Source organism: Tympanuchus pallidicinctus, unplaced genomic scaffold, assembly GCF_026119805.1.
Source record: "Tympanuchus pallidicinctus isolate F22 unplaced genomic scaffold, pur_lepc_1.0 scaffold1, whole genome shotgun sequence".
Lineage (NCBI taxonomy): Eukaryota > Metazoa > Chordata > Aves > Galliformes > Phasianidae > Tympanuchus > Tympanuchus pallidicinctus.
Genome location: NW_026294618.1, coordinates 55,710,667 through 55,738,236, shown reverse-complemented (window position 1 = coordinate 55,738,236; position 27,570 = coordinate 55,710,667). Strand labels below are relative to the sequence as shown.

General features: G+C 40.3%; 1 protein-coding gene across 6 annotated transcripts in view; it reads right to left on the bottom strand.

Moving 5' to 3' along the window:
- ARFGEF3 (ARFGEF family member 3) overlaps positions 1 to 15,797 on the bottom strand; it is an 85,742-nt gene extending 69,945 nt beyond the window's left edge. For 5 of the 6 annotated variants that reach the window (XM_052674412.1, XM_052674423.1, XM_052674431.1 and 2 more), the window contains exons 1-2: positions 15,483 to 15,795; positions 14,375 to 14,426 (exon numbers count right to left, since the gene is read on the bottom strand). In XM_052674412.1, coding sequence (XP_052530372.1) covers positions 14,375 to 14,426; positions 15,483 to 15,567 — 137 coding nt within the window. In that variant the 5' untranslated portion in view covers positions 15,568 to 15,795. Of the gene's footprint in view, positions 1 to 14,374; positions 14,427 to 15,482 lie in introns of all 6 variants that reach the window. The other variant, XM_052674443.1, reaches the window with a different exon arrangement.
- Positions 15,798 to 27,570: the final 11,773 nt, after the last annotated feature.

Here is a 27,570-nt window from a genome sequence, read left to right as displayed (position 1 = left end):
TCTCAGCATTATAAGCATAAGTACTTCAGTCACTTGACTTCTATTTCATATTTAGACTGCCAGAAAAGTTGTTTCAGACCCAACCTCTTATTTGTGAAGCTTTGGTCTATGGCCTCCTTCACAGTACAGTGTGTCCTGCCATATTAGCAGCCCACAACCATAACCAGTGTAGACACAAGCAAATGGAGGAAAAAAAATAAATAATGGGGGATTCAGGTTGGACATTAGGAAATACTACTTCTCCAAGACTGTGGTCAGACACTGGAATGGGCTGCCAAGGGAGGTGGTGGTGTCACCATCCCTGGAGGTGCTCAAGAAATACTTAGATGTTGTACTGAGGAACATGGTTTAGTGAGAGATATTGGTGATAAGTGGATGGTCGGACTGGATGATCTTAGAGGTCTTTTCCAACCTTGGTGATTCTATGATTCTATGAAATGCCTACACATGAAATAGTATGTATGAGAACTATGATAAAACTGTACCCTGATTATAGAATAACACAAACTTTTGCATGTTAAAATAAACCAGTGACCCAGGTAGTAGTTTAGATGCTTTTGACTCAGTACTCAGACACTGGATTTTTCTTGTTTGGAGAGCAAACCAACGTTGCCTGGAGCTGTGATTGCTGCAACTTCTCTCTTTATTCCTTGTTCTACATCAGAGAGGATTTGCAGCATCTGGAGAACACTTAGCAACCATAAGCCCTTTCAAGCTAATCTTGCTCACTGGCAGGAAATACATTCCCAATAAGAGATACTGAGCCCATGTCTGACTGCAGTCTCCCTGAAGGTCTGCAACACTTCATTAGGTCACATATCATAAAGGCACTTATCTGTACCCACAGAGTCTAGTTTTGCACTTGTATAACAAGGTTTGCATATGGCAAACCATCCTGTGCCAGCCCTTGAGAGTCTTAGCTCTTCAAATGTCAGCATCATACCACAAAGACCCCCTTTGGAATCACCTGCATGAATTTTCCACTCTTAGAGACAGGTGTATAGTGGGCAAGAAGGAAAAGAAGATACCTAGTTGCCTGTTTTCTTGCCTAAATGCAAACTAAACAGTCCTGACCATCTGAAGCATGCTTCTGTTTTAAAATCTCAATGTATTCAAACTCACCCACCCTGGTCAAAACAGAGTCAGAATGTTTGGTCTCTGATCTGAACACCAAAATGAAGTGTTCTCCCTCATTTACTCTTCTTTCCTGTGAGCTGCCTTTGACCTGAATTCACTTAGTTTCAGTTGACCAAATGTTGAGTTATCTGTCAAAAAGTATATAAAATTAAAATTGATCAACTCTCTTACAATTCTTAAGGAACAAATTCTGATAAATTAAAACACACTATGCCACAGTGTATAATCTGCTTCTTTTGTAAGTTTTCCCTTCATAACTAACTAAGAAGTTCCAGGTTAGAGCAGTAATTGCTGCAATTTCAGACAATTGCCAAAGCTACCTAAAAATCATACCTTGCCATTGTCTGCCCATAACCTATTAATCTCCCTACAAAACTAGCAGTCTACAATCTGAAATTGCCTTTTTGTTTTGTTTTGATTAAATAAAGATGGGGTTACCAAACACTGGCTATTTCAGCTTTGGGGAACTCAGCTTGAAACTCCTCCAGCAGATCCTGTTTACAACAGAGACTGAAAACTCACTCTGAAAATCAACTTTATTGTGTGGTTCCAGTTAGTATTCCTTTCTTTCCCTCCACCTTGCCCCGAAAGGGACACAAATCACTAAGGCTACCCTTAAGGAGCACAGAAATGCTGTACGCTCCTTGAAACACAGCTCCCCCCTCTTTAACAACCAATTAAAGACTGGAGTCACAGGCATGGCTCAGTTAAGCAATCTAGTAAGCTTCTGTACTTGGCAAAGATCTCTTGAGACAAATCTGCAGTCTTTCTGTGTTTGTAAGTTCTTCCCAGTTATGGGAACTTGTAAAAGACCATCTGGCATAACACCAAAAGCAGCTTTTAAAATAATCCTCAATGGCACAGATTTCTAAAGAACTCTTGAGTAGACTCCGTGTGCATCTCAAAAGAGGTTTACAACAAAAAGGTAGTCAATTTGCTTCACTCAGAACACTCTGAGAAATGGGTAAGCACAAAGACCAATTTTCTCACAAAATCCTTTCTTGAATCCTTCTTGAATCACTTTAGCTAGAAAGACCATTTAAAAAACCATAAGTTTCACATCTAAAACAGCTAAAACTATTTCACATGTGGGAAACATCTCCTCAAGAGTTCACACAGAAACTTCAAAACATCTGATCCAGGGTTCAGACAGCAAACCTTCAGCCAGTACAGAACTGAGTATCACCAACACATCTATTGCCTGCTTTGCCCAGACTTGGGAATACAGGTAGCATGCAGGTAAATTGTGAGAAGTACTGCTATGGCATGTCTCTAAACCAGGAAGTCATCTCCAACACAAAACACATTCTAGTCTACTTTAAAATTCATCAGTATCAACCTCTGGGCAAACTCACATTTGAAATTAGTCGATTGATAGGTGCCAAAACATTAAATGCATTAAGTGGTATTCAAAGAGCCAGAAACACACCAAAAGAAATCTCAATAGTGTATAGTACCAACTGCAGAAATGCTAAAAATTAGCAGTTGCTCTGTCCTGAAGAGGTGCAGATCTAAATATCATATTTCTTTTAGACTTTCTACAGTTCACTGCAACAGTATTTAAATATTTGTGGGCATTACTAATGCACAACAAACTTCTTCTTGTATTAAAGTGGATGAGACTGGTAGTAGAGGAGGAAGTCAAGGCAGTCCTAAGTCACTGGACTGGATCCAGTTTAGTTTCATTATAATGAAGACAGGTGGGAGTTCCTATGGCTTACATGTAGCTACTCTGCACATCAGCATGTTGCCTGCCATCTGTCACCACACACTGTAATCAGCAGAGAACAACAAGAGCTGTTTCTTGAGATATTTCCCAAACTGAAGAGCAAAACATGACAAGCAGGGGGATGGAAATTAGAACAGATTCAATTAGCAGAACTTCTCATCCTTGCTAAAAATGTTTAATTGAAAAAAATCTAATTAAGGTAGCTGCAGCTACCTCTGTTCTCATTGTATTCTTCTAGAAAACAAACTGCACTGTCATTTCCTATTCTTGTTATACACTCTGTCTATAAAACATCAGCATTTCCATGCTATAGCAACAAAAAACCTGCAGAGATATCTCACAGTGTTTGATTAGCTTGACTATCTCCCACACTTCAGTTTGATCTGCTCTTTAAGTGCATCACTCGCTTGTATGAGAACACGGAAGGACAAGGAAGACAATCCTCAGAACAGAGATGATGACGTCAATAAACAGAGTTGCTCCTCATTAAAGTGTACCCTTTAAGAACTGGTTTCAATAAGGTTGTGCAAGGGATAATGTAAGCCATAATTCAGTCTCAGAATGCAATTAAGAAAGAGATTAAGGCTTCCCCTTACACCTTGCAACTGTCTTATAATTGCAGCCTGTTTTGAGTGGTCCCATGGTATCTTGTCATTGGATCACATTGCTTACTCCACTGTCTGCAGTACTGCATCAAGTTGACGATACATTCAGCTTGCATTGTGCTACACATGTAAGACACTTAATTTACATGAAGTTCTCAGAATAAACTAGTGCCCATTGATGGACTTCAAACTTTAAAATGTATACGTGTTTTCTGTTTATGTTACCGTGGAGAAACTAGTTTCACACTGGAACACCCAAATTTACTTACTGACACGCACAAGTGTGCATATATATATATATATATATGTATATATATGCACATACCATCTTAAATCTGAATGAGATGAGTCAGGTACGACACAGAGGGGGGTATGAACACAAAGGGGAACTTTCGATTATTCTTTATCTCTCAGATTACACATGTAAAGGATGTGGCAAGAGTTACTCCAGAAGAAGGGTTTGGAATAAGGATTCTTTCAAGACAAAGTAGTTGCACAGAAACAAAGCAGCTTTCCTAACCCAAATGTTCTCATTATAATCTGGTATAGCACATAAGCATAAGTTAGAATAGCATGAAGCCAGCCTCCTCCCTTGAAAACAAAGAGTGCCACCCACTGACTCTGAAGCCCAATAAATAAATAAGGGCTTCAAACACTAACTATTTGCACTGACAGATACTCCTTCACAAGAGACAGCAGCATTTTTAACCGTGGACCTTGCAACACGCAGAACAGAATAAGCAGAGAGATCCAAGGATGAAGATTCAGTCCTGCTCCTGCTTTGGCCATCTGGAGTTTTGCCACTAGACCTCCATGGTGTGGGACTGAATCTCAAGAGGCCTGCCCACGGTCAAGCAGGAAGGCTGTGACAAGAACAGGTGCGTAATCCACAACCAGTATCTGGAGAAGCACAGGTGGGTTCTGCTTGAGCTGCCCCACTCCACCACTGTCAGCTTCACAAACTGCAGAATGAGTCATGAGAACATAAATAGCCTTTACATTCAGTACACTGGGTTAAAATGACCTTTCTAAAAGTCTGAGTTTGCCATGGCTCATCAACCCACTTCTTTCCCTGCAGGTCTGTCACAAGGGATGATACAACAGGCCAGTCAAAACAGACTGCCAAAAAGGTCAGAACAAAACAGGTGCCTGTTTTAAATAAGAGATCATAAAAATCTTTTTATCCTCATTGTACTGGAAAAAGCCTTCAGTGAGAAGAGAATAACGGCTCATTAATTCAATCTCATGATGAAAATTGTAATGAAAATAGGAAAAGGCACACTTAACTCTTTCTTGTGAGGGCCTGAATTGGTCCCAGAGCTCACCTAACCTCCACTGTATTGACTGAGGGGCATGGGCACTAAAAATCAAGTGTTTGCTACTATCATAGAAGTTATTTCACAGAACCACAGATTTCCTTTCATTCAAATGGTGTAATCATATTAGCTTTTGGAAAATGGATTAAAAGGAGATTAAAAACAAAACATCACTCTGCATTATCTCCCCCCTGAAAATTACATAGGAGAAGAAAAATTCAGAACCTCGGGGCTGATAACCTTAGTTATCAGCATGCAATTTGCATTCCATAGAATAATTCACAACCCTGTCAAAGAACAGATAATGACTTGATTCACCGCTGTTGCCATTTTCTGATAAGCTGTTTGCTAAGCAGCAGAACAATCATAGCCAGAGTCTGACGTTTTTTAGTCAGAGTAACACTGACAGTGGAGAAGAGCTTCTCAGTCCTGACAGCTTAAAATGAACAATCACGGCATGCAACACCATTAACCTCACTTACTCAAGCAGAAAATCTGGCCCACCATGAGAAAATAAGTGGTAAATATAAATTCTCAAAATTCTGGACATACTCCCAGCTGTTACCATTAAATACAGTAAAGAGAAACAAATATTATCCCCATAGAAAAAAAAAAAACATGATTTTGTATAAAGCTCCAGCAGTGTCGATATGAACAGATGTGCATATAGAAGTAGAAACATCTGTAACATTTCTCTCCCTGTGATTGCTTGAAGAACCTTGACAAACAACTCCAAGAACTTCATTGTTCATAACAGAAGTACTAGAAACCTGGAGGAGGAATGGAAAAATCAACACATTTTTTCAAGCAGCAACTCTTAGTGAAGAAAACAGATTCTAAATCCTTGCTTGCACACTCAAGGTATTTGTTTTTTCTACTGAAGAAATATGGATATCCCATTCACAAAGAGAATAATAATCAAGCTAGAGAGGTTTGGAGCTTGCAGCATACAAGTACAGGGGTTCACAAGCCTCCACAATGTAGCAAGGCAGATCAGATGACTGCAACAGACACTTCTACTCAGATACAATATTTTTGATAGTATTTGTAGAAATCCTAAAGCAATAGGATAAAAGACAAAGCTGAAGCCTTCTGATGAGAACCTTCCTTTTGCTTTACAAACCAAGGTATAGCACAACCTCCCTGCAATGAAGTGAACACGTCTCTGTAGTGAAGCATGTTGTATATGAAAGAAAACTATGATGGAGGGGAAAAGAGGGACAACGTTCAAACTTGACTTCATATAGTTCATTACTTAGAACTTCAACAATTATTCAGTTTGAAATGCTGAATGAGATTATAAGTAAAGATATATTGATATTAAAAAGGTTAGTTTTTATTATCTAAATATTTTCCAAGACTAATACATATGCCCAACCAGCAGAAGAATAGGTCTATTCATGGAAAAGGCAAACATAAAACAATTAGATCTCCAGTTCAGCTGAGACAACAGAACTCATACCAGCTATAGTAGTTAAACAGTTCAGAACTGTTACTCAGCTACACGGTGCTTTTAAGGTCATTCGCTTCCTTGCTATACTTGCTAATAACATTTTGATTTCAACACAATGTTCCCAGACAGTAGCTTGATACCATTCTCAATAGCAAAAGAAAAAAAAACCAACACAAAACCAACAAATGTAAGTACACTGTGTACCTTCCATGAAAGAAGAAGAGAGACAACCAGATTGTACACAATATTGGAGTGGACAAGGCTGAAATAATAATCAGGGTGCTTCCAGTCTCCAAAGATATCATGTAATCTCTGTGATACAGCACCACTCTTCCTAAAAAAAAAAAAAGATTATTGCCCTTTGTGCATGAGGTAGGGGAAACACTGTTCCCAACTCTGATGACAAGTCTTCATTATAAAATAATCTGTATCCTTCAGCCGATCATATTTATTAGCATTTGAATAAGCATAAAGATGAGGTGAGGGTCAGATACTCATTCTCAGAGAATACCTCCTGCCCAAGGGCAGAGCACTCACCGAACTACCTGAGCCTGCAATTCTAAAAGCTTATCAAGAAAAGCAGTTCACACAGTTTCAGTGCCACAGCTCTTCTTGGACAACCCCAGCCATGTTTCCTTATCTAGGGCAATTACCAACAGACTCCTGATTTTCTCACTTTCTTCTCCTTTGCAAGTACTCAAAGCAATCAGATGTTTAACACACACATGCTGCTATCCCATCATCATCCTGAGGGCAAGGTTTTAGTTGTTACAAATTGGACAAATGCTCAAAACTATGACAGCTCTAATCTTTTATTGGTGCTATTCCTATACAGAATAGATTACATAAATCCCACAGTAACTGCAGGCTTTGGCCACAAATCCAGAACAGACGTTAAGAAAATCCATAAAAGGAACAAAGAGCCAAAGCAGTGGTGAATATAAAGTTTCACTGCTACAAAGAATGTCAGGAAGGGCAAAAAGCTGGTTCATGAAATAGTAAAAACTTTTAAACAGCACGTATCTTTAAAGACACCAAAACAAACCAACCAACCAACATCACCACACACAAAGAAGAGCTGCAGATGTCCCTGTTCACTGCAGGGGAGTTGGGCAAGATGACCTTTGTAAGGCCCCTTTCACCTCAAATTACTGCTTGATTTCTAAGAGTAACAGAAATAATCTTTCAAAACCCATGTACTTTTTCCCACATTACCAACTTCATTTCCTTCAAGAGCCATAACTCTGGCTGACAGGCATTCAGGGACTGCTAGATCAAAGGGCCTTACAGCATTCCTGGAATCATGTCTCGGCAGCAAGAATACAGATATGCAAAATGGAAACTGACCCTATACACTCCTTCCCTCCCCAGTGCTGTTATGTCACTTTTGTGATCCCAGGACAGACACAAAGCTCTGCTGAGACAGAAATACACGCTCATTGCACAAGAAGTAGGGCAAGCTACGGATCTCTGAATAAACATACACATTGACCAAAATCTTGTATCACGCAACACTGCACTGCCTTTCTCAACAGTTGGTCATACATGCATTAGGAATGCAATTTTCTAAATCAAGATCAGAGCATATACATCATTTATATACACAACGTGGGTTACACAAAGGCCCCCAAACTCTGGATACAGCATGTAAACCAACAGCACAAGGAGATACAGCTCAGCAATCCACACTGCCACTAGAACTTCTTGTCCACAGGCCTTCCAGGCAACTCACTGCACACTTGGTGAATGCCAGGAAGCAACTCTGAAGTGGATGAGCAGATGAGCCACGTACTTAGCAGCGAGGTTCAAGAGGAAAACCGAGGAACAGTAAATACCAGGTTGTTGTGGCAGTAAGAACAGGAAGCAATGTTTTAATAAAGACTAACACAGACGCATGTTCAAAACAACCTATTCCCATCCCCCCTCAAAAAAAACCTACAAAAACCGACCTCAGTGATCAGTGACAGTCATTAGTCCCTCTCCACTCATTTCTCCTGGCCAAACTGCTACACTCATAAAACACTTCCAAACAAATCAATAAGAAATTCAGTGTACTGCTATTCATAGATTTTAACAAGATACCAAAGTAAAACTAGCATATAGAAGGGGAAAAAACGGCTGAATGAGTACTAATGAAGTTGTTCATTTATGTATCCATTATTTTTTTCCCAATTTAGTTATCTAAAAGGTTCTACATGATTTAAATCATGAACTCCAATGTTTTACCAACCAGCATGCTAATACACTACTTTATAAACTTGAAGTACTTATTTTGTTGTTTTCAAATTCCTACAGAAAGACACATGCTCTACATTACTATCTTGGCCTATGGCACTCAAAGATCACCGTCTCAAGTGATGCTGTGGACCAACTCTTGAACTACAAACATTAATAGGATATCAGAAATTGCAGTTAAGTTTATGTATAAATATAATTCAGATAATCTGTTTTGTAACTCACAAAACCATTATCAGAAACGTCCACTTATCAGATGGATCAGCATGCAATGGATAACAAAAAAGAACAATCAGCAGAGTATCATACTTCCCTACCAGCCACAAGAGATGATAGATGACATACTTGTCGAGCGAGACATGACATCTGCTTGTATTCCTGATAGATCTGCCCCTCTGTTTATATATTCCCATAATAAGCACATGTAAACTTTCACATTTTAGAAGCATTGTTCTCATTAGATAAGTAGTAACTCTGTCTGTTCACTATTCACCATCCACTTAAGGTTTGCTTAAAAATTCTTAAGTAAGAATCTTCAACAGCTCACAGATAAGTTGAAAGTCTCCTCGTAGTTAGGAAAAAGAAAATTAGGGGTGCTGGATGGAAAGAAGACCTTCTATACTGTATTTAAAAAAAAAAAAAAAAAAGTCTTTTTTTTTTTTTAAATCAGACTTAGAAAATAAGCATAACAACTAATCATCTTCCCTATCCATCCTCATCCAGTAGAAACTATGAGAAACAATGCACAAGATAAAGCAGGTAAGAGAAAAATGAAATGACGAAATTACAAATATTTCTTCACAATATAGAAGCCAAAATGGATCCCAAGCCTCGATATTCTTTAAATGGATGAACTGTCTGCAAAGTTAAGTGGATGAAAGTCTCTCTGGTATTTCATGTTTGGTCATGATCATAGCACATTACTGTTTTTATTACTTGTTGAGCACATACATGATAGAATTGGTATGCTGTTTTATTTAAGAGTTCATATGCCACAGTTACTTCTCAGCTTGCCAGATGTAAAACTATAGATGTAAAAATTAACGGCAGAGTAGAACCTCTGATTGCATCCCCGAATTCCCATGACTGCAGAAAAATCACAAGTAGGATAGGTATTCAGAGGTTACCTAAAAATAAGACTGACTTCTGTTTCTCACTGCACTGATTTCTCAGACTTCACAACAGCCCTTAAAAACTTGCACCAAGATGAGCACATGGGCACAAACAGGAGAGACAGAACTGGAAATAAGCTGCTTATTACAGGAGAACTTGTTTATCACCAACCTTTCATCTTTCCAGCTCTAATCCCCAGAAACACTCACTAGTTTTGAGAGATAGATGTGAAATACCAGAGGGATGCAAGCTTTTCCAGAAATAAATGTAAGAGCAGCTTCCAACAGAAACAGGCTTATAAACACTCAGCACCTGTGAAAGCCACAGTCTGTATCTCCCTGATTAGGCACACAAAATAGGCATCTTGAAGGCCTGAGCCTGTACCTTCATTTTATTTAATTATTTCCTGCAATCAATACATTGAAGGGAAAAGTAAGCATTTGGAAGACTTTTCTGCATTTCTTTGAAGAAGAAATGCAAGCTACGTTACTTACAGTGCAAAAATGCTTCACTCATCATGTCTCACGACCATTACTTTAACATCCACAGGGAAAAGTCTGAGCTGGCACAGACAGTAACCAATACTATCAAGAGTCTTGCCCATGCATTTCTGCACTCAATCACACTCCTCCAGGATCAAACTCAGGTTTCTGACAATGCTTCTACTACAGCCAGCTAACAGGCACACTATGCATTTGGCCATTATTTTGGTTGGAAGTCAATTTCCATCTCAATTTCATGAATATTAATCTGCCTTATTAGTTCTTCTTAAAGGCTCATTTTCTCGTGTCTGTAGAGTTACCTTTCACCAAACACATTTCAGCCTCTAGAACTGCAATGGAGAACCTTGCCAGGAATTAGCCAAGAAAAGAGGCTAGCTCAGTGTAGGTGGTTGGCCTTAGGACAGAACTTGTCAGCTGAAAAACAATGAAACAAATGTGGGCCAACTAAGGAGCAAATAATTGTCGGTTGGCAGACAGCATTAAGCTCTCTCTTAAGCTAACATCCACGTGATCAACTCCTTTTATCTAATTCATTATTTATAAGTCATTCATCCAGTCTCCTCAAGCATTTAGTACATATTTAATTTTCACAGCACCTGTTCATCAGAGACATAAACACCACCATTTGCCAAAGGAGGTTGTGAACGCGCCATCCCTGGAGGCATTCAAGGTCAGGCTGGATGTGGCTCTGGGCAGCCTGGTCTGGTGGTTGGCGACCCTGCACATAGCAGGGGGGTTAGAACTAGATGATCATTGTGGCTCTTTTCAATCCAGGCCATTCTATGGTACTCATTCTATTCTACGATTCTATTCAGTCCAGGGTAGGGTTACATGACGATCCCTTCCCAAAAATTTAGTAAGCATCAATGGCAAAGTCTTGAACTGACGAGCTCATTTTCATCCCATTTTTCTCTCTAATCTTTAACATTTTGTTCAACGCTCTGATCACAAGTTGAAGTGCTGAAAAACACATGCATATTTCTACCTCAAGGCAGATCTGGCAGGACTCAGAGGGGAAGACTATATTTGTTGGAGATTTGAATCTCTTTAAGAAATGAATCACTTAAATCATGCCCCTCGCAGAATTAATATTCAAGGTCATCAACTGAGTTCATAAGTTCAATTAACACCAAAGGAAGCTGAACAGCAAAATAGTCTCATTTAGCTGTCTGAAAATATGCCCAATAGATCTCTATTAAAGTAATTAAAGAATGACATTCCAGACGGAATGCCCAATCATTGCACTTCCTTGGAGAAAAAGCATCCCAGGTGCTCCCAAACACAGCAGATTACCTACTGTCTAAACTGCTGGTGCTGGAAACAGCTCTGATACAAATGTTACAGCTGAGCCAGCTACCTACCTGCACTTCAGGAAACAATATTGCACAGCCTGCCCTACGTACCTTTTATATCTTAAGGAAAAAAAAAAGGGGGCGGGAGGGGGATGCGTGGAAAGAGTAACAGTTTATACCCTCTCCTCCTTATGAGCAGAAATCATTGCTGAGTTGCAACAGAAAAACAAGGATTTAAGTAACAAAAGCACTAACACCAGCAGAAGCCAAATACTGTGTTGTAAAGAAAGAGAAACAACACTGACTCGGGCACTTGCTAGATTTGCTGGAACTGAGCCAGTATCTACCTCAACTGGGCATGACAGCTGACGAATCTCTATCCCACATTCTCCTACAGTATAGATACACTCTAAATTGTGAACTTGCCAAAATATAACAGAGGGAAGTACTGATGTATTTTTCTTGTATTCAGTATATTCTAGTGACTCAAAAATCTCCTACTAAACAAGCTTAAATATTCCCTCTGCACAGAGGGTACTCAAAATACTCATTTATCTGTTGTTCTTGGAATAGAACTCAAAAAATATATATTTTTCTCCTGAACTACTTTCCAATCTGCCCTTAGCACTGTTGCAACTGTAGTATGTTGCAACTAAGGATTTCAGATCCAAATTACGGACTAGGGCCACTTGGAGTGAAAATGCATGCCATTTTCCCCACCAACTCTAATACTGCAGAATATTCCAGACTACATCCCAGCCTCCTTGCTTCTACATCCACTAGTGCTATAGTAGAAAGGGTGAACAGAAGATTCAAAGTGGATAAGCAGCCAAAGGCTGATATGTGTTAAAGCAGATGATGCAATCCACTGCTGTTCAAGATGAAAAAAAGTTAAGGAGTACAGTCAGGATCTCTCCATGATGCATCAGTCTTAGCTGTATTTCTGGTCATTGCCTCATTTTCAAGGCTATCTTTTTACAGTGTTAGGAATCAACTTGTCACAATGCTGTTCTTTAACAATTAACTAGCAAAAATGAGCTTTTATCGTAGTTTCATGGGTACATCACAAAGGAAACTCCAGCCCAAGATGATCAGCTGGAGTCTAATAGAAACTTGTTAGCAGAGAATAGAAGAGTAAGATCAGAGTGCTGGTGAAATTAGTACTTCTCAGGGATGGTCTCAGGTTGTGCAGCAGTGCCATATTGAAGGTCCTGTTACCAAAGCTGTTATTCCAATTCTCTAATGTACCTTTCATTTCTTAAAAAATGATACACAGCAACAAAAAACCCACACACTGCCTCCACATTGACACTTGTCAAGATAGTAGCTTTATTAAAAAAACAAAAAGCAACAAAGATTCTACCGCAAAACTAAACAAATACAACAACAAAAACATTGAAAGAAGAAAATAGGCATACCTGTAAAGAACCATTAGTCCAGTGAAAAATGAGCTAACAGCCAGCTAAATCATACGGAATGAAAACAGTACTTAAAATCAAGAGACCATACCCTTTATAAAAGACAGAGACTGTCAAATTGGAAAAAAGCTAAATTTTCTCCAACCACACTGCACAGTAAACAATCTAATGGATCTCCTGGGAATTATTCATCTAACTGTGTTGGACGTGCATGTATCCGGATTTAGTTGTGTCAGATCTGTGCTATATCCATTCCTTATTGACAGGACGCCACTTACGGACACTTATAGGCTGCACCTGACAGGCATCCAAGAGTAGCAAAAATACTGCCCTTATTCCTTCCCTGTTTGGTGACTGGTCTAGAAAAATGAGCTCTCCAATTCCATAATTTCCTTGTGCAAAGCTATACCAACATGAGTGGAGAGAAATTAAGCAATAAAAATACTCCCAGGAGAGTATTATCACTGTGGTTTGAGAAAAAAAAGGTCATCTTTGTCTGCAGTTACTAGTGGTTGCTGTCCAGAAAGATATCCAGGACAGGATAACTTCATAGCAGCACTTCTACATACTCTCTTATAAGCTCAATTATGTATTGCCAAATACTTCTGAATAAGAAAGGATACTTCTGCATTATCAAAGGTTTCAACTGACTTCTTCCACGCATCTGTTGAGAGGCTCTTTGAACTAATGCTAACTTTTTAAGCTTTCATAATGTTTCCTAATAAGGAAACATTTCACATCTTAATTATAAGCTACATCACGTAGTATGTACCCTAAGGTTTTCAACATTCTCATCTGATGCTTCTTAGTGGTTCTGTCGGAAGGGACAGCTGTGGATGTTTTATCCTTGGAGGTGTTCAGGGTCAGGCTGGATGGAGTCCTGGGCAGCCTCGTCTAATGGGTGGTAAACCTGCCTATGACGAGGTGGTTGGAACTGGATGATCTTTAAGGTCCCTTCCAATCCAAGTCATTCTATGGTAGCAAATAATTTTGCCTGTTTACTTCCTTCACAGCATTGATTTCTAAAAGGAGATCTTAAACAGCACCTCCATTGTGAGGTGTGGCCAAGTGAAGATAAGAAAAAAGGATGAGACTTACTCAAGATAATTCAGCAGGCTAGAGGAAGCAGGCATAGGAACTGTTTTATTTAAGTTCCTAGACAGTGTCCTAGCTATACTATTATATTTCTAGAATATTTATTTTTCAATAAAGAGGAACAGATCTAGATTTAAAAGAAAATATAGACACAAAGAGAATTGAGAAGCATCACCATACTGAAAGCAAACTGTATCAGACCATAAGACAGCCCTATTTTCTAAGTGAAAAGACACAGCTATACATACTTCTTCCCATTATTACAATTTTTCTTATATTTTATTCATGTATGAAGGCCAAGGGTGTATCAACAAATTACTCATTAGGGTTAACTTAGAGATGCATGTATATATGAACTAATGAAAACACAGATTCAGCCTCTTCCTATCTACCTCACTTTTTGTTGTTGTTGTTGAATTTTTCCTTTAATTTAACAAATGCTCACAGTTCTACCGATGTCAACATTGCATATTCTTACCTTAGCTGATAAGGAGGTATCTTGATAGCAGCGTCAGGAGAATCCAAGGTTTCTGTATAACAAAAGAAAACAGTAAGATAAAATAAACTGAGTTCCACATTAGTAGTAGAATCTCTGAAGCAGTGATCCCCAAAGCTTACACCTACTCCAGCTGACAGACTATCTGTCACAAGTGCTCCAATTCTCCATAGATTGACATGGCCCTAACAGCACACTGGGTATCAATGAGAAGGCACCAACAACTCTGTGATTCTCCAATTCTGTGAAATAATAGCCTTTCCTCAGTAAATTCCCTCTTACATGCAAGCATTTCAGCATCACAAAACTGGAACAGTACAGAGGATATCAGCATGGCTGCTGCACAAGCACAGCATCAATTCATGAATCACACAGAATACCAAAGTGAAAGGCCAGTAATGAGACAGCAACAGGTATGGACTCTGCTGTAACAGTGTACCGTTAAAAATAAAGATTGCCATCTCTCAAAACCTGAAGCAAAGCTAGGTGCACAGTAATCTTGATATATCCTGTTTCGGGTCACACTGACCAGAGCTCCAAGCAGTTACTGCCAAAAGAACCTCAAATCACAATCCACAATTTACCTAACCTCATATTCACATAAAAAAACACATTTTAGCAACTACGCATTGCATTATACAGCAAGGATCACAGAGCTCACGGAATCCAGAAAAAATACATATATAATAATAATAATCCAGCTTTGGAAATAGAAACCCGAATCTAAGTTAGCAGAAAAAACTGCCCTAGAGTGTCCGTTTACCGTGATTTATGAAATGGGGAGGAGGGAAGCGGTTGAGATAACACAGCCCCACACAGAAGGGATCTGGTTGCCACTGACACCTGTATTTGCCTCGGAAGACCCTCGAAGCCAACACCGAGAGCGGGGCGGAGGGGCACATAGCTGTTCCTCGGATGGCTGAACCGGTACCACAGCACCGAGCCGCCCGGATCCTCGAGCCGCTGGAGGCGCTCCGGTCCCGCCGGTGGCAGAGCAAGTTTTGCCGAGGTCTCGCTGCCGTCGGCGGCACAGAACCCTCCCCTCACCTCCGCTGCGCCCACCTGAGCCCCCAGCACCCTCCGCCCTTACCGATGGCCCAGGTGCAGCTCTCCTTGATGGCCCTGTGCTTGCTCCCCGACGCCTCCTTCTGCAGCTTCCGTAGGATTTCTTCCATCTTGCCTTCCCGTAGCGTCGCCGCGGGGGCACAGGTGCAGGCAGTGATAGAGGAGACGGAAAAGCAGCGCGATGCGGCACTGGAGCTGTCCCCAAATCGGCCGTGCCTATGCGGGGACGGTGCGCGGCACCCTGCAGCCTGCCTGCCGTCGCTGATGAATCACGCCGAGCTCCATGGCGGGGACACGTCAGTTGTTGCCGCGGCGGAGTCCCTCCTCCTCCTCCTCCCACCCCGGGCAGCCTCCTGTGGCGCAGCCGGGCTGGGGCCGCGCCTGGCCCCGCCCGCCGCAGTCAGAGCCCGGCGGCTGCGGCCTCGCTGCTCGCGGTGAAGCGGGGTGTTCCTCCGGCACCGCGGGGGGAGAGGTAGCGGCAGCTGCCCACGGGTGGGCAGCGCAACGGGGCCGGGGAGGCTGCAGCCCGGCCGGTCGCCATGACGACCGGCGGCCCCTGCCCGCAGGACGCAGGTGTGCCCGCAGCCTGCCTGCGGCTCCGCGTCGGCTTTGCAGAGCTGAAACGCGGGTCTTGCCGTCGGCCCTACTCCGGGAGGCAGCCGAGGGCGCGGAGCCACGGAGTGAGGCAGCCAGACCCGCCTGGCGGCGTGTGCTCAGGGCATATCGACCTCTGAAATGAAATAAATGGCCGCGTGCCCAGCAGGATCTGCACTGCTTTTCCCATCTGGGGTATGCTGAGGGGCAGGCAGCACGGTCTGCTTGCCTTCACCTGTGCCCTAAGTGTGCGCTTTCCTGTCCCCAGCCAGCCGACCAACCCTTGCACTGCTAGCTCAGATCTGCCTCCTTGTGCCCCTGAATGCTTTCTGCCCAGCGAAACACTTTTTCAGTCTCTTGTTCCCTGCCGTACCTCTAGGAAATGCAACTCGCCCCTTCTGTGACTACATCACGTTAATTGACTGTTTTATTGCCTTTGTCTTGTTGGAGAATAAACTCCCTCAAAAGGCGCAAGAGGACAAACAAGATAAGAAAAGAGACAGATCAGAGAGGCAGCCCGTGCAGCAGCTGGCTGTGTTAGTGGTTGTCTCCTACCACTAATTGGAAGAGTACCAATTGTAAATCAGCAGACAGAATATTGGCACGTGGTGAATCAGCCATAGCGTTTCCCATAGGGGACTGAGCTTTCAAAGGCTGTCCGTTATCCAAATTCTTACAAGGGCTGATCCTGCTTGTGTCAGGAAGTATAATGAATGAATAATCCGTAGTTGCATTTTAAATCCAGACTGTAAAACTTATGTCTGAAGAAAAGGATAAAAAACGATGCCAGCAAGGTCTGTAGGTGAACAGGGAACGTCTAGAATTAAAGCACCTAAGGATTAAAAAAACATGCTTTGATAGAAAAACAACTACATTTCAGATTCCAGGGTGCAAACTAGCCTTTAAGCAACTGGAAGTTGTTTTCCAGAGTTTCTTATCTCTGGCCATGCTCCACCACCTTCCTTGGAATGAGCAACCTGCAGTAGCTACTGGCAATAGCTAGTGACCAGAGCTGTTATGTACCATGGTGCTCTAAGTCTAGGATCTGGCTGAAGTGGGAATGAATTATTTCCTGCTTACATGTCTGTCTTCTTTATTCTGTGATGCACTTAGTGGAATAAGCATGGGAGTCAATTTCTACCTTTTCTACCTTTTTAGATCTTTTGGTTTTTTTTTCCTAGGGGGCAAAAAAAAAAAAAAAAAAAAAAAAAAAAAAAAAGGACTGTGGTAATGTTTGAGGTATTTTTAAATGTAGATAAGATATGCCAGAGATCACTGAGACCCATAGAACTCTAATAAATATGTATGTGTCCATTCATTGTAAATAACTAATTGCTTATTTTCAGGAAGCAGTTGATTAAGTTATTTTTGAATTCTAGAATCAAGACTTGCACTTAAAATCATAGAATCCTTAGAGTTGCAAGAGACATTTAAAGGTCATCTAGTCCAACTCCCCTGCAGTGAACAGGGACATAGACAGCAAAATTAGCTTGCCCAGGCTTGATCCAGCCTCACCTTGAAAGTCTCCAGAGACAGGGCCACATCTCTCAGCAATCTGTTCCAGTGCATTACCACCCTCACTGTAAAAGATTTTTTCCTTACATCTAACCTAAATCTACCCTCTTTAAGCTTGAAGTCATTTCCCCTTATTCTATCAATGCTGCTCCTAAGCACTTTTCTTCACAGTTGTCAAAAGAGTGAGAGGACTGAAGGTGCTGTTTAGAGCATCTTAAGATATGTCTATAAGAATTACGTAGATGGAAAAACAAGTAAGCCATGATGACTCTTCTCAAGCAAATTCATTTCAGAATACCATGAGTCTGTTTGTTGACACTGTTCATGTAAGGTTTGCCATCTCCATGAACAGCAGTTCATCAGTCCTTGTCTCTTATCTACAGTAAACGCATAAATACTGAGTAACCATGTCCTGCTAAAACTCTTTTACTGAATGCATTTTGTGCAGACAGGGTGTCACATTTATTTGCTTTGGGCTCCTCTCCAAGGAAGGTGGTCTGGAATGTCACAAGATATGTAAGTCTAGCTACAGAGTAGGGAGAATGGAAAAGTATGGTCACTCTTATAGCTCTAAGTCCTCCTTTGCCATGGCCAGCAACCTTCTGCAGTAGAAGCTACAGAGTTGTCTTTGACTCCTTGCACAGTTCTAGCGTTGTCCAGTTGGAAGCCAGAAGAATCTATGCAGATCTCATAACTGCAGGATGCTGTGGTTATATATTACTAACACTGATAGATATGCAAGACATTTCTGAGACTCATTTGGTGATGCTGCTGATCTACTGCAATATGTGAGTGCAGGTTATCATAGAATCATAGAATGGCCTGGGGTGAAAAGGACCACAATGATCACCTACTTTCAACCCCCCTGGGTCGCAGGGTCACCAATCAGTAGACCAGGCTGCCCAGAGCCGCATCCAGCCTGGACCTCTGCATGCCCTACATAGCACCCAGTGAGCCCAGGTGACTGGATCTCTATTAAAAGAATGGGATGCTGTTAAAATGCAGATGTCCTTTTATTAATGAAGAAAAAGCTTAGAAGCGTGTGAACAAAACCAACCTACTCAACATATTCAAAGCACTAAAATCATATTAGTACAACTCCATTAGACTTGTCAGCAGAATTATGGAACAGCGTATGCTTGTCTTGATGCTACTACAGTTCTGCTGCTTCCAGTAGCCAAGGAAGGATATGTAGTTTAAATCTCTATAGCATATGTCCATACTGTCCATGCATGCACCTGATTGATCACTGTAGTGTTTGAGATTCTAAAAATGAATAGAATACACAATTGAAAAGCAGGATGAAAGGTTTGTTAGACTGTGAAATGATCATATATTTAGTCATTATTATTCACATGCTACCTGTTCTTTAGCCTTTTTAACAATGTCAGGGTCAACAACATTGGTCAGGATCTCATTGCACTCTATAGACATCAGGCAGGTGGGCCAATGAGGGGGGCTGTGTCCCTTAAAAATCCTGTCTGATTAGAAAATATAAAGAAATGCCGTCCAATGACATGAAAAAACATCTAGTTCCATGGCTTTGAAAAGATGTAGACCCAAAGGTCTCAGAATTACTTTTCTAGAGTTCCTGCCTTACTCTCTTCCCCACTGATTGGAGCGATCAGAGTTGCAAAAATCCTTGGGCTCATTTTTCTTCTGGGAGCTCTCTGTACATGTTGCTTTACTTTTGCTGAACATATCGTTCAAAATAATCAGTAAAATTGGTGTAGCTGCAACATGGGCTAGCTAGCACTAGCTAGATACCAGACAGCTGACATCAGCTGAAGGTACCCTTCCTTACTTCTCCTGAAAGGCAGCAAGACCTTGAAAAACAAAGCAAGGATTTGCTTTTAGTTTTGCTTGTAGAGATTGTAACTATGTCACTGATGATGGGATGGCATCTATCATTTTTCGCTTGATTACACAGAGTTACTAGAGGCTGAATACTCAATCAAGTTGTTCCTGAGCAGGTGCTGCTTCCTGCACCCTCCACAACATGACCTTGCAGAGCAAAGGCAAAGCACTGTAAAGTGCAGTGACAAAGGGTGCTGCTGAGAGCAGGGACTGGGAGCTGTGAACAAAGCTAGCGTATATTCAGCAATGCCCGTTCAGTATAACCATACACTGTTTACTCTGTAAAGAACACGCAAAGCAAAATTAAAGTGAGACTCATATCAGGATAGAAATGTGAGACAAGACTCTGCCCCGGTTGATGTACTTTCTGCAAAGACAAATGAAAAGCAAAAATCCTCCTAACTGCCTTCAATCTACCATAATCTTCTCATCTCCCCACAGAATTACAAAGGCAATCAACAAGGTATCAGAAATGCAAAACAGCCATTCTAGGTCAGATCAATATCCTTACTAACCACAGACTTATTTGTGACAGATTTGTTGTGTATTCTTGGAGAGGATGGAAAGACTGTCCCTTCCTCCAGTAAACTCCCACAGTTTCTGTTCATTTGCAGACTAAGCAGTTTCTGAGATGGGGTTTTATCTTTATGTATTCAGCAGTACCTGGCAGATTTTTCTTTGTGAATGTGTCTAATCCTTTTGAACCTTTTGACCTTCACAGTCATTTTTTGGCAGCCAGTTCTGTAGATGAGTGGCACACAAATAAAAGAAATATTTTTGTACAGTTCTAGCTTTTTCCTTTTTTTTTCTGCTAATGCTGCCAAACTTTTGTACTATGAAAAATACTGCATTAGCATTCCCTATTCACTTTTTCCATGCCATTTATTATTCCTTATGCATTGATCATATACTTTCTCAGCTGTTTTCTTTCCAGTCCAGAGGAGACTATTGTTAATTATTTCATATATCATCTTTGGTAATATTAATTGCCCTTCTCTGTACCGTATCCTGTTCTGTTCAACCCTGAAAAAGCTTGGAGAAAAGAGTAAATACATGAGGAAAAGGTAGCATGGAGATTTGAACTAAAGCTCTTTCTTTGTCAGACTCTGCTGAAAAAGGGGAAGGAAACTAAAAGGCTTCAAGAGGAAAGGAAATTAGAAGCAACTGTAGAGTTAACCTTAATATCACAAAAGTTCCAAAAAAGTGGCCATAAAGATGCATTTCAGAGAATTTGCTGTGTCCCACTATTCTTGCTTTAATCCAGAGGTTCCCATAGTCTTAATCTATGGAAAGAGAAATAAAAATGGGAGTCAGTGATACTTATAGGTCCCTTCCAACTTGGGATATTCTATGCTTCTATTCTAGATGGTAACAACAGTTCATTCTTTGGTTGAATGTAAAAGCAAAGACTGTACCATCTGACCACCATATATTTAGTATATTCAAAATGTTAAAAAAACACTGTCTGAAGCTGTGTCTAGGACAATGAACTGATAAATTGTCGTGATGCTGTATGAAATGTAGGTCATTCAAAATTAGAAATGCATTAAACATATTTAGGGTCGTATACATTTGAGGCCTTTGATTGAGAAAGATCTCTCTCACTCCAAGGAAAAAAGGACTTCATAGAATCTATATCTGCCAGATGCTTGTGAAACACAGTCGAGAAAGGTCAGTGAGACCTAAGTATATCTCTCTACCAGGACAGAAATGGGTTGCTATCTACATACTCTGCTAGGTGTTAAACATGTAAATAAACGTGTTGAAGTACTAGAAATATTCCCAGAAAACCTCAATTTGTGTTAGGATTCCATCTAATGCGATTTTTAAAAATAGATAAGTAGATTCTCACGTCACTATTTTTAATTTTAATAAATGGCTCCTCTGAGACAGATCCCCATGTTTGTTACATTTAGAAACAAGTCAACAGAACTACAAAGATATAGATCAAATAGAAATTTATTTGATAGTGTTGATTTACTGATTCTGTTCTGCTCCAGACAGATTGGTTTGAAACGAATCCCCTGGTTTCAGTGGAATGTCACCAGTTTTACAGTGCAGCAGTGATAAAGGTTAAATCAGTCTTCTTTTTATGCATTCATCTATTATTCACATATAAAGATTAAATGTGATAATTTTGTTTATTATTTCTTTTTGCTAACCCCAGAAAGTTCGGAGATGTGGTTTGGCTCTGTTATTTAACAGTGCTTATTTGCCCAATTTTAAAGACCAACTTAGCAGATTTAAAAGCAAAAATGTTCTGATTTAAAAGAGTAGATTAGATCCTGAACATACTTTAGTTCCTATTTAGTATACTTTCTTTCTTCACAGAAAGTTATCTTAAGGTAGGCAAACCTTGGGCTCCAAAATCTCTTCCAAATGATCTGTTATACCCCATATAGTAAAGTATGTTCAATACTTCCAACATACATAGAATCATAGAATCATAGAATCACAAGGTTGGAAACAACCTATAAGATCATCTAGTCCAACCGTCTCCTCGTCACCATTGCCACCACAAGCACTAAACCATATCACACAGCACGTCATCCAGACGCCTCTTGAACACTGCCAGGGACGGCGACTCCACCACCTCCTTGGGCAGCCATTTCAGTGCCTGACCTGTCTGAGAGAAGAAGTTCCTCCTTATGTCCAATCTAAACCTCCTGACACAACTTGCGGCCATTGCCCCGTGTCCTGCTTGTTGCCTGGGAGAAGAGGCCAAATCCGTCCTCCCCACAACCTCCCTTCAGGAAGTTGTAGAGTGCAGTGAGGTCTCCCCTGAGCCTCCTCTTCTCCAGACTGAACAATCCCAGCTCCCTCAGCCGCTCCTCATAAGACTTGTGCTCCAGACCCCTCACCAGTTTTGTTGCCCTTCTCTGGACACGCTCCAGGGCCTCAGTATCTTTCTTATAGTGAGGGGCCCAAAACTGAACACAGTACTCGAGGTGCAGCCTCACCAGTGCTGAGTACAGAGGGATGATCACCTCCCTGCTCCTGCTGGCCACACTATTTCTAATGCAGGCCAGGATGCCGTTGGCCCTCTTGGCCACCTGGGCACACTGTCGGCTCATGTTCAGCCGAGCATCAACCAACACCCCCAGGTCCTTCTCTTCTTCACACTCATCCATCAGAAGACTATCAATTGCTTATACATTTCTTTCTGCCATGTGACTGGGCTCAGGACTGAATTCTTGAATTTGACATTTAAATCTGCATATTAGCAGAAAGGATGATCTCTAAGTAGACCTGTAGTATAGTGACTGGCTTGGAGGTTCTTCTTAGTGATGCCCTTTTATATTTCATTACTTCTATTAAGCAATATGAAGTCAATGTTCTGATCACTATTGGCATATCCTTTCTGGAATTGTAATCGAGGCAATATAGAAATCAGCTTCCAATTTCCCTAGAATAGACAGTAATTGCCTTGAAGTCATGATCTGAAAATCCAATGTTAAGTGGCTATTGACAAGATCTCTTATTACAACAACAGGCAAATAAGCACACAGCCTTTTAGGGTTGAGGGAGACTACTGATATCCAAATGTTCATTTTTACAAGCTTTTGAAAATTGGTCTTAATTTAAATGGAAAATGTAGCAGAAAGACAGTGTTTACTAATATGTTGTTTGAAAGGGGATTTCACAGAATGTCATTGCAGACTTCTGTGCTGCAATTTCTGTAGCTTACAGCTCAGCTACACTCAAGATATAAAAGAAAAGAACTTGAGGAAATAGGGGTCCAATAAACAAGGCTACAGATGCTTCAGTTTATACAAGTAAAATTGGATTTTTTCCTATCTGTGTTGTACTTGAGGGTAACCAGACATAAAAACAGATGACTGGGACGTTATTAGAATGATGGCTCTTTAAAGAACACTTAAAGTGATACAGTCAGAATTTATTTAATTGGCTTGATCTTTAACATATTTGTACACAGCAGAAGCCTGGCTTCATTACTGTTGTAAGTCTCACTGATTGCAGTGTTACATGATTTGACCTATGTAACTCTTGTACCTCAGGTTACTGCCACAATTGCAGCCAGAATAACTGTCCAGTTTAAAGTCTTGCTGATATGAAAAAACAGGACCTTTTCTGACTTAGCTATTTGCTTTTGTAATACATTCTCTGTCATTTGATCTGTAAGAACTTAGATTGCTGCACAGTAGCCACACAGATTTGCCCTTTTTGTCTCCTGGACAACTGGGAATAGGGAGATAGGAAAGACAAAGTCAGACATTGGACAGAGGAGGACTGCTCTTTTGATTGAGGATAAGGCATCTTTTTGCCTTTTCAGTGTTTAATTCCTCAGAATAATTTTGTGTGTATGGCATTTTTTAAGAGAAGACATTAGATTGTAACATGGAAATTCTCCTGTCTAAAATTTGAAAACCAATGAATGTACAGTTATGTACAATAATATTTAAGTTCTAGTTTGAGTTCATGATGTTCTCAATTAATAACACTATGATTTCCAGACAGCTAGTTAACCAAAAGCTAATGATGAGTCTGCCCTCTTTTCTTTTTCATCTCTTTGCAATTCTGTCCAAATACTTCATGCTCTAGTATTAGTATTTAGTTAGAATATAGATCCAAAAGTACAATTATTGAAAAAACATTGAGTGCCATGGTTTTATGATTTTTGGTTATCAGTATTCCATATCATAACATCATGTAGTGAGTGCACTGGGAGTTTAACTGTTAATGCTCAAATTCCGGGTACCTATCCAGAAGAGAAGAACTACATTCCTCAGGGGGCTTTGCAGTCAGAGAGGAGATAGAACTCCTGGCAAGGTCACCTCATGCGCTCTTCTTCGTCAGCTATTCTTCATCTCCCTGCTGCTCAACTGGACTGCACATCTCACCTCAGTGTTGTAGTGAAGCCTATCCACCTTTCGGACATTTTCTGTCTCATTATATTTGATTTATTAGCTTCAATTCTAATTATATTGTATTATGGTGTGTTATCTTGCATTCTGATACTATATTAATCAAATGAGTTTGTTTCTCCTGAGATTGTTGTGGCTGTTTTTAATTATTGTGAGGTCCTCTGTTCCCTTTTTCCAGAGGCGTGGATTTTGTGAAATCCCTCTGTCCTGCTAGTAATCCGTTGACATGGAGGCACATCTTGTGCAACATGATGAAGTCCAGATATTCATCCAGTTTCATACCTCCACCCATTTTCAGCCTCTTTGTTCTTTTTTCTCACTTTTGCCATGGCTTCTTCCTCTTCTCTATGTGCAGACGCTTTCAGCTATCCTCATTGCCTTCTTTTCCCATGCTTCTCTCCACAACAAAGTTCACCCTGTACAAACACTACTTTGCCTTGCCCCTTGCCAATTCCTAATCCCAGACAGCCCTTCTGTCTTTTTAGGGAAAAAAAATTTCTATACTTTCATAGATCCTTAAAGTTAGATGACATATTCCAGTAACTGGGACAGTTCTACTCTGAATTAGGTTAGATTAACTTGGGTAGAATTGCATGTTTCTTCAGTAGTCTCCTTTTGGGACAATTTATGTCTTGGGTCTTGACCTGGACACCATTAGGTACAAGAGAATAAAATCTGATTGCTCTCAGCTCATCACATACTCATAACAGCCCGCAGTTGTGCAGGCTTACAAATACAAGAAAATTTGTATTTAGTCGCTTACAATGCATTTAAACATAAAAAGACTATCCAGAGTTTCAGCTGATAAAACTTGCGTAGACAGATACTACAAAATTTGGCAAGATTTGGACACGTTTTCAAACATGCAGCAAGAAGCATAACTCTAATGCACAAGCTGCATGTAAATTTTATTTTAATTCTTCATGCCAACTAACAGTGGCAGCACATCTTCTCATAGAAAGATTATCACATTGTGTTAACATTGACAAAACACCTTCTTTCTTTTGTCTAGTGAAACTAATCTGAGCAGTCACCCCCACTCCTATCCAGATGGGAGACTTCAGCCCCACTTAGTGTTCGGCAAAGCTAATGAAAATGAGGTCATGACTGTGGCAGCTGCCAGGTAAACTTCAGACTGTCCCATCTGAACACCAGCCAACTGGAGACATGCATATGTTTTACAAACACAACCTTTGTTTCACACAGCCACAACAATATCATTCATTTCACTTACTGGTGCAATTATTACCTGTTTGTAGAATGATAACAAATACCAAGTGCCTAACTTCAATGATTTCTTCATTCAAGAACAAATTAGTCCTATGGTTGCCCACAACAAAGAAAAGCTGGTCTTTATAGTTTAGAAGAGCAGAACATTGTTGTCTCATTACAGACAACAAAGCAGATATCAGAATAAAAGGATTTAGTCATGTTGTTTAAAGATACACAAATGCAGCATATATGAAATATAAATAATCCTTTCTATCTCCTTTAATTAAGTTCCTAGGTTCCATTTCATAGAACCACAGAATCATAGAAGCCTTAAGATTGGAAATGACCTCTAAGCTCACCTAGTCCAACTGTCAGTTCATCCCTACCGTGCCCACTAACCAAGTCCCTCATTGCCACATCTACATGTTTCTCAAACACCTCCAGGGACAGTGATTCTACCACCTTCCTTGGTAGCCTGTTCCAATGCATTACCACTCCTTCTGAGATAAATTTTTTCCTAATATTCAACACGAACTTGTTTTGGTTCAGCCTTGTGCAAAGCGTTGACCAATGAATCAAGACAAAGGCCAACAACCATTTCAGGGTTTCTCTTCAGCAGTGGAAATAAGTCCAGTAGTTATCACAGTCTTCCCCAGCAACATGAGTTAACATACTTCACATATTTCACACATGCAGCTGCTGGATGCTTCAGTTCATGTACTCTCTTGGGAGGGCAACAGTAATTCCTGTACTCTCTGCCTTCATTCCCAAAGACTGCTGCTTTACACAGAGGATAGCTGGTGTCTGTATTTGCAAGGCTGTATATTTTCTGTATGTGTCTCATAATTGATCAAAATGCACTTCTGAGAAGGAAATTCAGTGCACATCTCTGAAATGTACCATAAGGAATCAATTTCTCAGATGCTATGATCTGACACAGGGTATTTAAAGTCACAGAAGATAATCCAGTAGAGTTACAACAACAGAAGATCTAAGTCTATCCTGCTTTATACTGCAGTATATATGTGCCACAGTTTAAAGTCTCTAGTCTCATAATCCAAAGAGAAAATAAAATATGCTAATTATATTTTATTAACTTAATTAATTTGAAGAGAAATTAAAGGAATGGACATACTTCTTGTTAATCTTTTCATTAATATCTTTGCCCATTAAGTTAGCAATGAAACCAATTCTACAGTAATTTGCATTCCACACGTGAATGCGAGACATTAAATTGTAATTTCATTTAGCGAGGGAAAGCCCTTATATAGGCATTATAGTGATTCAGGTTATGTTGCATAGATGGTTCATGTCCTTTATGTTTAGAAAGAAGCAAAAATAGCATGTAACAAAGCTGCACGTCTAGATGAGGATTTGTCTCAAATAGCAAGATGTATGCTTCCTAAGGATGGTGCATCACCTGCATGTGTCTCATCAGTTATTTTCCACTCCCAATTACTTTCCCCCTTCATCTATTCACCTCAGCACTCAGTGCTTTCTGATGATAATTCTCTAGAAAAGTAGTTGCAAAGGTTTCTCAAATCCTCACGAGACCAGAGAGCCACATTTCTGTTTGTTTAACTTTCTTCTTATTGAACATGGCACTGGGCAATGTTTTCAGTGAATGCCTCCTGTGCTCCTCAGATATCTCACAGCCTTGCTGTGGAATTCAGTTATGTATGAAAAACATTTATCACCTCATACATTCCTCTACCATAGGCATTATGCCTTAAATAATTCACGCTCCATTGTGCCTTACTGCCTGAGCTGCAAACAACATAAAAGATATTTTTTGCATAAAAGCTGCATACAAGATATTTAAGGACAGTCTTTACATAAATCTCACAATGTCATATATGTGCAGTTGAACAGTCTTGTGGAGGTTTGCTTCAAGAAAGCTCCAGCTCAGAAGGAAATTTACTGTGTCATGTGTGAACTGTTTTTCATATGATTTGTTTCAGAATCACAAGAACAGCCATCTTCAGTGCAAGTTGCATTGTCAGGGGAGCATGTACAGGCAGATAAATCACTTTTATTTCCTGGTTGCAC